Below are 12434 nucleotides of genomic sequence, written 5' to 3'. Positions count from 1 at the left end.
GTAAAACCAAATCAGGGGTTCGTTTTGATTGATAAATCCGCTTTGTATGGAAGTTGTTCACAGAGTTGACTCAAAACTATGGCGCCTCCTTCAAACATATTAATGAAACTTCTCTTGGAAATTGCTTGTCGATCACAGTTGTCACGTCTGCTGTATGTGCATGCAGGTTAACTCCGAAATCATTGCAAATTCGACTGATTTTAGACAGACGTGATGTCACGCCACAGCACTCAATTGTCGGGTCCCTAGGTCTCTTACGATCACCACCATGATAGCATGTCATAATTTCACATTTTTCATCTGTGGCAACCCTTCCGACTCACTGGCAGCTCTCTAATAAGAGAACTGATGGTCCCAGGGGTATCAATGTATCATGGTCCAGCTTCCAGCAGAGAGCAGGCCAGGAGTAACAGATACACCTTAACTAAGAAAACAAATTTCTCATATAGAGTCAACATTTATTGAGATATTTGGTTGCTGTTGGTACAGTATGTTGCATTTCTGTCTAATGTAATAATGTTTAGTCATACTTAGAGCCCATAGCAACAGGGAAACTCATCAGGCAATTAGACCAGGCACCAATCTAACCCTGGCACGCTCCTGCTGTGAGCCATAATACAACTCTCAAATGTGATATTTTTACTGCTAACATTTCTATACTATTCTCACATCCTTTTCAAACGCAACCAAAGATTTTTGACATTATTCCAGTTGGAGTCCTTTATCAACAGTCATTCCTCTCACTGTGAGCAGTCACAAAAGTCGCCAAACCTTTGATAAGAAGACTTGTGACAGATAGAACATGAACCTTTTTCAACAGTTCAAATCTGATTATGTCTCCTCAGCATTATGCTGATTTCAGGTCATCAAATGTATTTACTTGAATGCACATTCCAACTGGCTCTTCATGAATGCTCATTCCCAACACACTAATTTCAAATAATCCTCTGTACTCTGCCAGTTGCAGACAATTCTTTCATATTCCAGACAACTTGCACAAAAAACGGTTTGTGTCAAAAGCTTTTGAATGTTTTTTCAATCTTCCGAATACACGATACAAGAAGGATTAAGCAGACGGACTGTAAATGGTGTCATGATGGTATTGAATACTGTTACTTATTCTATGTCATACAAGTTCTTCATGTCTTTGACCCTCCAAACTACTCCCATGACATGGAAAAAGCACTCTAATACGAACTCCTCTCCAAAACTGTTTTGACTAGGATGCTGCAGCTTGTTTCACTTGACCACTTGGCATCCCTGTGTGGAGGAGCACTCCTCTACCACCAATCTTGATGAGAACTAGGTCCACACGCTACAGGGACCAAGACCTCTCAACTTAATGAAAGCAATTGACTTATAATTGCCTCAATTCGGTGTGTAATTTGTCTTTTCAACCCCATGTTTCCATAAACTGATGCATGTTGCAAACCCTCTTCAAACCCCCTTCATCTGTTTCCCTCATAAAAATAAAATGAGGAAAAAGACATTAATGATTTTGTCTCATCAATTAGGGAACACAATGTGAAAAATTAACCGTTGAACACTTTAACAACATAAGATGAATTACAATGTGTAAAGTGAATCATAAATTATGGAATTTAGACCTCATTAAAAGGAGTTTGGAGTGGATATGTTAATACGATATTGCTGGGTCATGGGAAAGTTAACCGATGTTGCAGCAGTGTAATGTAACAATAAACTAAGACTGCAATAAGTAATAAGAAATGACATGAACAATATCTCTGATAAGATGTGGAGTAAATGGCAAACACAGAATTCTGGAATTTGATACGAGGAGATAACCTACGAAAATGTCAGGGCAACTTGTTCAAGTTTTTTCCTTACTTTTGTCATTAGATAATAGCGTAGGGCCATACATCATGAGAAGCAACAGTTGGGAGAGGTGTAACAAAGACAGCAAGTCCAGGAGTAGGACAGACCTGCTAATCGATGCTGTCATCCCCTCTGGACCATGATTAATGTTTTGTCAAAGAATTGGGACAAACAGTTCAAGTCCTTTGTTTGCCTTGCAGTTGTTGATGTTGTGGCGGTGTCAATTTCAGAAAACATGAGGAAAATCTCATCAATGCTTTTTAGGGGAAGACTTGTCACATGATGGCCAGTTTGACCAATCAAGTGTTTTGTTCAGAATACAAGCTAAGGAATGGTGGAAGGCGGCCAAAACATCAATATGTCTGGAGAGGAATATGTAACCAATAAACATTTGAAAACAGATTTTATGGTGCTGGTTGTATAACTTAATAACAACTTCTGAGCGTTTTTACAATGTTCTAACCACCATAGCCTCCTTGACAACAGCATCATGTGAATCTTTAGCAACGCTGTTTATAACAAGTCAAGTGATTTCGGGTAGTTGTAAAACAAGAAACACAGAAACGAAACAGAAACACAGAAACACAGAAACGAAACGCAGAAACCAGTCTTGTGGCGAATTCTGGTCTGCAGACTCCATCTTGTTGCCATGGTTGTGGCCGCGAACGCGGGTGTAACTAAAACTGGTATTCAGTCGGAATGGAAGGAGGAATGCTCATTTCCCAATACCCCTTTTAGCCTCATCAACGTGTGCGCAGATTGGCAGCATCCGGCCTTGATCGTGCCAATACACTACATGTATGTACTACACGGCGTAAATAGAAAATAGTCCTTCGAATAGCGAGTCCTGTTCTTTTGTACATTCCATGGCCTGTGCACGACACTAGGCTGAACTTCCCTACTGCAACCTCATTAACATAAACAGATATTTAAAGGGACTATTTAAAGGCAGCAGCTGGGCAGGCAAGATTGAGTTACTCCAAGTCTAAGTCTAGTGCCCGCCCCCCCCCCCACTTTACTCTATTCTAGTCGCCAAAATTGGTCTCTCACGTCTCACATAACGTCGAAATGATTCACCCATGTACTGGTACCGTACCTTGCATTAAGTGCTGCATCAGACGGGATTTGTAGGATGATCCTGGTACTTCATGTAAATTGAACACTACAAGGCAAGATGTTGCACTGCACCTTCATTTAAAATAACATGCTGTAGGAATCGAATCGAACCTACCAAAGTACTACACCACCACCTCAAAAGACTTCACCCATATCGTGCCGCCCCCTCCCCCCCCCCCCCAAGTTGCTCCATGTATCCCCTCAACAACTCTATTGCATTCCGGCTGGCCGCAACCCACCAACCTCAGATTTTACTTTTAAACGACAATAACAACGGATTGGGCAAGGAAAGTATCGGCGTGCCGCTTGATTCCAACTTTTATGAAAACCCGTTTGATTTTCGTTTCTGCGTTTCGTTTCTGCGTTTCTGTGTTTCTGTTTCGTTTCTGTGTTTCTTGTTTTACAACTACCCGGTTATTTCACCTTTCTAAACACCTGGAACCTTAGATTTCCTACCAATTTCAAGAAATATCCATTTACACAATTTTCTTTTACACCTATGTCTTTCTTTAAAATTCAACAATTGTTAACTTCCTCGCTTTCTGGATAGGGTAAATCACCCTACATTCAGTCTACATCATCTCTGAACATCAAATCCTTTGAGGTGACTGCCAATCTTGGCCTGCTGTGGAGCATTGATGGGAAAATCAATCTTCAAAGTCATTCTCAGCGTGACAGGAGACACCCCGCAAAACATGCAACCAAAATCCTTCAGAGTAATTTTCCCTCTTAATTTCCTAATTTGTGTATGTAAGTTGTCACAGATGGTATATAATTGAAGTGAAGGTCGATGACCAATAAGATAAACATGGCATTTCTTCTTGAAATTGTCTTGTTTAACTCTAATTGTCCCCCTTATAGCATCTACAATAGGGATACATAAACTACCACAATCTAGTTCATTTCAAAAGGGTTTTAGATATGGTAATGGTGAATGGTGAATTCACCACGTGAAATTAGCAACACTAGGAACAGTTCACTTAATCGGCGAAGACAAAGGACCGAGAAAAGTTTCTTTGAACTTCTCCTGGATCAATAAGAATACAATCATTTCCTTCTACATGAATGGTATTGGTTGGAGTCATGCCAAGCACTAATTAGAACCTTCTGACTATAATACTTTACCTGGCACGAACCATAATGAGAAAGCTGAAGATGCTTAATTACTGCACATGAGGTTTCATTATCTTTAGAACATACAGTGGTTCCAGGAAAAGGCAAACACAATGCAATGCAACAACAAACTTTCAGGACATACCATACTCTTTTTGATAAGAAGCGGGGCCCAATTGTTCAATCAGTGTTAGAGATGAACTTCAACTTAGCAATGTCCAAACCAATAACGAAAGATTCTTCTCTCTTACAAAAACAGGATCACATTATAACCATTCACCAAAGCGGACAAACTATCTTTCAAAGGTTTCGTCCAAAATTGAAAACCTTCTAACCTATTAGAGGATGACTTTTTGTTTTGTCACCAGACAAGACAAAATCGTCCTCCCATTGTCCAGAACATGAGTGTCCAGCTGCGGACATTTGAAGGGATGCCGTCCATACTAAATATAGCTGACGAGTTTGGAATTTAAGGTTCTGCAAATACTCATCATTTCTAAGGTAACAACTTGATCTCTTTCGGACATGGACCGGATAAAAGTACCATCTAACCACATTTCATGGCATTGTTTGATGAGGTAGCCCCTGGATGACCAAGGGCCAGAAGAGGTGACCACCAGTTGATCCTCTCGTTGACCCCTTGTACAGACCTCCCTGAAATCTGAAAGAGTGACCACTCTTTGGAATCCTATCATTGCAGTAACAAAATTAAAGCTTTTTTCCGTTCAGTGACATGAAGCTTCGGCAATGGCATCAAGAAGAATATCCCAATGGTAGTTCTGGCATCATGATCGAATGCGCCATCATCTGAATCTGACCCTCAAGTCAAACTGAAGTAGCAGTCAAAAGAACCAGTTTCTCTGGGTGTTGCATTACAGGCTTGATCCAGGGTAATGTAGCACCCCGCTGTGCCCCAGAGTGACTAATCCCCATGACCACTGAAACACTTCTCAGCAAAGCTGATAATTCTCAGACGAATCCAGCAAGGAACAGCTTCAGCTTCCGATGATGTGGCAACAATTTCTAAAGGTCCTAAACAGAAATTACCAGGCACAATGTGACAACAAGCTCCGCATTTGAAGATTTTCTGGATTACAGGTCAGTCCCCGCATCACTTCCGCCCAACTAGTTTTCAGACGATGGAATAGAATGACAACATCAGGGTCTTTATTGATGTTACATTTTTAGCCGAGAGACTTTGAGAATACCTCAGATGGGTGCTTGGACGTTTCCAGCAAATGCACCAGAAAGGATAAGGATAGCCTGTTTTCCAACAGGGCAAGTAGACCGTGATTAGAAGCCTGACTGAGCTGGACAATTTTGGTCAAATATGGTGGATTTTCTTTTCAATTGAACATGAAGAGTTGTTGGCCACTGAGGCAGAAGTTAGTGATTTGATACGGGGATGGACCCAGGATATGGGAACCCTTCAGACGAGCCTGCTCGATTAACAATGTATTGTGTAAAGGAACAGAAACCTCTCTCAGAATGTCACAACATGCATATTGCAAGAACGGCAGCACAGGATACAAAAGTGAAAAGAAAATAGTTCTACATGCAGACCAACAACTCCATCAACATCATCAATAATAACATGAAAACTTCATGATCACCTATTACTGAAAAGGAGAATAGAATGTGAGGAACTGGACATGAAGTCTGTCTTCTTATTCTCACTGACCCTGCTGAGATAAGAGCCATTTAGAAACGATCAAATCAAAATCGGTGACAACTGCCTCAAAATCTTAACAATGGGAACTAAATATGGATTTGTTTTATTTGCCAATGACATAGAAGTGGAAAGGCTGGATGAAAAATGACCTTCATCAATGTCACGCTGAGGGTCAGGTGTTGAATTAATGTTTGGCTTGACCATGGGAAGGGATGTTGTAGTGGCCGAGAAAAGTTTCAGATTGGAACACCATATGTCCAGTTCCAACAATGGCCTAACGAAAGGTTTCAGAAAGGTGGACAAGGCAGTCCAATGTCCATTAACATTGTCAACAATAAGAATCAACATGATGACCAGGTAAAGAAGGAAAGGATAGGAAGTGGTTGGAAAAGCGATGGTCAAATGACTCAATCTTGCCAGCAAAGGAATGGCCGTTTGTAGGGAAGCAACATTGGATGTAACTATACGCCATTTGAAATGTGCAGGGACCGGCCGCTTGAGCAACTCTTTGTTTTTAGTATCCATAAGAAGCCATTCAATTCGGGGGCATCTGTCAACTCCTTGTTCAATACCGGTACATGCATGTTTCAGACATTGGGAGGGCATCCCAGACAGAGAGCAAACAGTTTTTCCTCATTAGGGTTAATTCCCTCAAGGTTGTCGTGTGGCATCCAACTCCCCCTGGCCATGATATTGTGGCAATCCAAATTGTATTGTTGTTTGAAAGGACTCGGATACATCAGCCCTCAGGGAGAGTGAGGTGCCAACACTAGTTGTAACATGGTGATAGACTGGGCACCATCTCTCTAGCAAGATAGGAGCATCACACTTTATACCTCATTTTTCATTGGAATGGACATATTTTCCAGTTTGGCACTGGAGGATGACAATTCAAATATGGCAGACAAGCGTTGAGTTGAGGGCTCTCGTTCTGTTGACTTATGAACATGGAACATAAGAGACCCAACCACTAAGAGGTTCAAACTGAATATCCTGGTCACAGGCTTGGTCAATTAGAAAGAAATCATGATTATTTTTGTCTCTTGCCCATAGCAACATAAGTCAGCCGCAAACCAAAGTAAGATATTTCACTACTTCCATAGAATAAGTAACAATATTGCACTTGTTTCAGAGTTGAGGGTGGCGATCTTTTGTCGCCCAAGTATCTTTTTAAGGTGGAGGAGGACATTTCCATGCAACAGTCGAATTTGATAGCCATTCGCCACTAATAGACAAGGGTCCTTCGAACAATAACACCCAACAAGTTTTTCCTTCCCAAAATAGTATCAGTATCCTGACAACAAATCAATTTCAAATTTCAAACCAATCGGTGGGAAAGTTTCGATAAGAAACACACCGTTATTTAGGAGAGGCAACTTATGAATGATGGTATTTTTCGATTTCCCGCCTTTACTCCATAACTGGCGACTAGGCCTACTTCAGACAGGCACACCTTTCTGATTGGTTCATTATTCACAATGAAGTGGTGCACTGGCGCGTTCCCACAATATAGGCCTCAAAACAAGTAAACACCACAAGGCATTTTGACACTTGAAGCAAGCCTAGTGTGTGTTTTGCATGGAAACAGTTCCCATCCCTGACACAGGTCTCGTTCTAGGCTCGTGTAAGGTCACTGAACAAGGACTCCATCTTCAGAACCACATGATCTTTTGGCTGTGACATTGCGACTGTCCTCATTCTCAGGAGCAGTCGTGGCACACCATGTATACATGACAGTAAACAAATAAATCCTAAGATCAAATGACCATGATGACAGTACCAATAAAGCCAAAGGTTTTTTCCAAGAAAACACTTGTCCCACTCGTACAAAGTCTGCAAGTCTGGTGTTGATACACTGATTCGTACTTCCCACCACAGTAGCGAAGAAGGTGCCAAATATGGAAGGAAAAGGTGATTACACCAAAACCATTTCGTAGAGTTAAGTACGCCCAGCCTCATTGAAATATAATTGTCAATGTACCTTCTCTGAAGGAAAAAAGGGTGCAACTCTTCAATATTGTTCCCTGCCTTCCCATGACAGATGCCTACACACACTGCCTTCCATCCTTCCCCTTCTCCTCCAGGTCCACACTCCCGCCATGCCACACACCTTTGAAACCCTGCCATTCGGACTTTCTGGAAGATTTTCTTATCGTCTTACACGGTGCAGAAACTGGCCAAGTTTATTGCTAAAGAATAGTGTCTTATTGCCTCAAAAGCGAGAAGAATTTCCTTTTCGGGCAAAGCCAAGGCTCATCTCTGGTTCCCTGCCTGTTTCTTACTTTGCTTTGTAACAGAGCCGGCAAGGGTGCCCTACCATTAAAGACCAACCATGATAAATAACAATCAAAGATGGCCGACTTTTGACCTTGAGGCATGAACGAGATTAATGAATCTTTCACACACAATACCTCAGCAAACATTCTTTATGGAAAGCAAACTTAAAATGGTCATTAGCTTTATCCACTCTTCTTCTCCGATTGGTTGATTATTGAATATAGCATGACAGAGTCATGGTACTGGGGGCCACTTTGATCAACAGAGAGAGGTCAGCCATATAAATTATGGCATTATTGAAGGACAATTGAAAGAAATGAGATCAACTTACCAAAATCACTAGAGCAGATCTTTTCTAATATTTCTGTGTTTGAACAAGGCTGACAACCTGTAATGATAAATCAGAAATGGCGTTAGTGAATATATTACAAAATACAAGCACAATCCATTTACAAACAAATTATGAACTGAAAGATTAGTGATTTTGTTAAAGGGGACATGACATGTAAGGAGGACTATGAATCAACTACAATGTAAAACATGCTCGAATGAATTTGAAGATTTTAGGATTTTCCACTGTTTGAAGAGGTAGGTAAAAGCTGGTCTACCATTTTCAACATTACAAAACAAAATTCAAATTTGGCTTGAGTTATTTTTGACCATCAATGGCATCCAAAAAAGGAATGCCAACAAAAAAGGGACAAATGGTGCAAAAGATCAGATAAGCGGACAGACGCCTAATGATCCATTAGTATTCAGTGAAATCTCTCGCTATCACTTTCGCTCAAACCAACAATGGGAGGATGACATGACGAGCGATTCATCTCATCAAATCTGACTTCAGATGCTATCAGTGGAGGAATCGCTTGCATCAAAGGTGCAAGAATAGCTGATGGCGGCTGGAACAAGGACTGCTGAACAATGGGAGGCGAGGTGTAAAGATGCACGAACCCCGATAAGACATTTTTTGAACCAACTTGCTTGCTTTGGTTGCTGACAGCTCTTCCAAAAGGAAGGCAGGAAAACTGGTTTCGCAATGAACATCCAAGCAATTTCACTTTTTTTCATTTCAATTTTTACCAATTCAGCTTGAATTTTCATTAGATTTGTTATTTCAAACATTGGCAATGTTATTGGAGGGAAAAAGGGCTTAATTGTTTCTTCGCTAATGAAAATTGCAGAATATTCCCACAGATACAATTTCATATTAGGGAAGACAACACCAAGGCATAATTTCAACCTCAGAGAAACCGCACCAGAAATAATTTCATACATGAAGGTCTTTCTTTTCGGGGTAAAATTTCATTAATTTTCAGAAAAGGAGAACAAAAGTGGGGATAATGAAATAGAGTGACATGTGTGGGAACAAGCTTGAACCTGGCAATTATGATACAGGGACGTCAAGGGTCCCGTGACACCATTTGGTCACAAGTCTCAGCACGCAGACCCGGGATAAAATAAATGGACTTGGAACATGAATAATTGTACCATTTTCATCCAGATTGCTATAATTATAAGAAATATTCCTCCCAAGATATGCTGTGACCTACCACGCCCCCATTGCGACCGGCAACAATTATGACGAGCGCCTCACGAGGCTGAATGGTGTATTTGACTTGTAATGATGAGATTTTGGCACCTTATAATCAGGGAGGAGGGGGACAATGCCCAATATGGGAGGGAGGTGATGGCCAAGAGAAACTCATCATTCACCATGTGTGTCGGGACAATGGAATCGTTTCCACGACAACTGAGTCTGCTGTTTTTCCAAACTGCAAGCAGTGGACCTTAGAGGTACCAGACATGGGTTAAAGAAAACTTGGAATACCCATCACAAAACTGTTTTCTGCAGCATTCACCTTAGCAAAAAAGTTAAATGACTTGCCCGAGATCATAAGCTGATAGGACAACTTAACTTGTCAAAGTTAAGAAAGAGTCAACATGTATTATTGCACTTTTTGTATGCCTGGACTTGGGATTAGAGCAGTTTTTTAGATACACTAACAGATTTGTCTTCTAATTGACTAATATTACTCTTGCCAAGCCAAGCAAAGGGACTAAGATTATGTTTTTTTTCTAAGATAATTCCCAAGGCCCATATGATTTTTGTTGACAAATCCTAGTTATTCAAGTTAAAGCATCAGATAATACTCTACATGTGGTCCGGTATTAAAGAAGTAATGCTAAGTGCAAAATTCTCTCTTATGAAAATGACAATATTATTCCAATACATAGATTTGATCCCCTTAGCCCCCTTAAATCCACCGGTCAAAAGAATTAGCGTAATGCCTGGCCACATGCAGGCTATCAACAACACAAGACCACAATTGCACCCTATGAAATCCACCAGACAATCGCACAATCGTGAAAGCTTGGATTAAATTCCACAGGAAAAAATATCACTTTGACAAGCATTGGGCAGTTGTGCAAAGTTGGGTCACCTAAAACCACAAGAAGGGTACACATGATGTCATGGCCCTTTTTCACTCTCTTAGGTCCCCTAAAAATGGCGCAATTGAACACAAACAAAGTCAATTTGATGGCCATTTTTTCAAAATTTCGTTATTTTTGATTCACTTTTTTTCACAGAGGTCGCTGTCAGCAATCAGCAACCCAAACTGGAACCTTGTTGGAACAGATGTGGGAATGATAGAAATCATTAGTTTTAAAAGAGAATTCTCAAATTTCATGACTATTGTCAGCCTGGAAATGCATCCATTAGAGAAACCTTCCCATTGTTCACATCAATGCTTTATCATTCTCTCATGGAGTTTCATGTTAAATCATGTGCTTGGTTGACTACAAGATCTCGACCTGGCACCTCGAACAAAAGCAACACATTTAAACAAAACAGAAACACATTGTGTCAAATGGACAGGAAAATTAGAAGAGGTCGCTTTAATGTAATTTTGCTAATGTAATTCTCAGCATCAATTTGACAAAACAACAGCTCAGCAGCACAGCAAGTGAGAAGTGTCACATCGCCAGGGGTAAGATTCATTTGCACCACCGCAAGACCTGGTCTGATTTCAATAAAAGCAGCCAAAGGAGCAACAGATCAGCCATCTGGCCACTGCCTAGCTGCAGTCTGGTGTCCCACATACTCTTATATGTTAACAACCTCGGCAAATGAATCACTCACAAAGTCAAAGTGTTTTCATAGGTAGGTAGACTTCAAAAGGGCACGAGATAGTTCAGCAGGAGTCATTCCATTATTGCACCAATGAAAACCATTGCACAATCCAACCTATAAGAATTCGAGAGTGAAGAGCTCGAAATCCCTGTCTGGTGTCCTTTGATTGAACCTTTTTTCTGACTGATCCTTCCATAATGTGTGCACCATGTCCTATTGTTAAGATAAACTATGCAAACAAGGATCAAAAGGGGCATCCTGGGGAGAAAAACTATCAGTTCAAGCAAGGGGTGCAATCAAACTTGACCAAGTGTATGAAGGGCTCCTAATGTAACCCGGAGGAACCCGCCAATTTGCCCTTCAGCCAAACACTTTGATTTGGCCAAGCAAGTGGAAAGTGGCCCAACAACGCTCAGGGGAAAATGCCTCTGTCGTTGACCAGTGGTCTGCAATGATGTTATGGACAGCGGCATGCCACTGGCAGTAGTTTGCTTTTTATAAGGGACGGGTTTAATTGAATGTGCAATGACAGGCAATGTATTACTTCGGGTTATGATATTGGCAAACAACAGGACCTCAATCCACTTTGCACAAATGCTTTCTTAAGTACCCTCTTCTTGTGTGGAATGTTCCCCGGCAAAAAATATGAAAGTGTGCCAGTCTGAGTGCCTGGGTTTGAGTAGACTCTTGAACAGGTCATGAAAGTATTTTTGATCAAATTGCAAAATGAGGCCACCACACTGCAAGGAAATGAAAAGAACCAACTTGCACTACTGCAATCAATTCTGAAGTAATAACAAGCTTCTTATCTGCATCAACCTACAGGAAAGCAGACTTCCCACAGTCCTAGGCTTCTAATCTGCAACCACCTGCAGGAAAGCAACTTCCCACCAGCAGACAGGCAGACTTCTAAGATGTCGTAACCAAGTGCTAAAGAGAGTCTTCAGACAGGAGAACAGTCCTCTAGTCTGAAGTCATCTGCAGGAAAACAGACATCTAATTGAACAGCCACCTGCAGCAGCTGACTTCATCTGCAGCCCCCTGCAGAATCAGTTGCAAAAAATAGTATGAGAATGTCAACATATACCATTGAGGATGTGGTGATCTTTCCTGTTCGGAATAACAAGTTATTTCCTTTCTCAGAAAGGTCTTTGTCATGGCCAAGAACCACCAGGCACCATACCATGGCTGTTGACATTTTCGGAGTAGTTTGTAAAGTGACTCGTAGTCGTATAGTGGCATGCAGAGAGGAATCCAGCTGAGCATTTTGAAGTAACCATCATATCA

The 12434-nt window shown here is 41.1% G+C and overlaps 1 protein-coding gene across 1 annotated transcript in view; it reads right to left on the bottom strand.

Annotated features, from left to right (window-relative positions):
- LOC135503574 (meteorin-like protein) overlaps positions 1–12434 on the bottom strand; it is a 40206-nt gene that overhangs the window by 7578 nt on the left and 20194 nt on the right. Inside the window, exon 3 of the mRNA XM_064797180.1 lies at positions 8346–8402. Coding sequence (XP_064653250.1) covers positions 8346–8402 — 57 coding nt within the window. The remainder of the gene's footprint in view (positions 1–8345; positions 8403–12434) is intronic.

Source organism: Lineus longissimus, chromosome 1 (genome assembly GCF_910592395.1).
Source record: "Lineus longissimus chromosome 1, tnLinLong1.2, whole genome shotgun sequence".
NCBI lineage: Eukaryota > Metazoa > Nemertea > Pilidiophora > Heteronemertea > Lineidae > Lineus > Lineus longissimus.
This window is presented reverse-complemented; position numbering and strand designations above follow the sequence as displayed.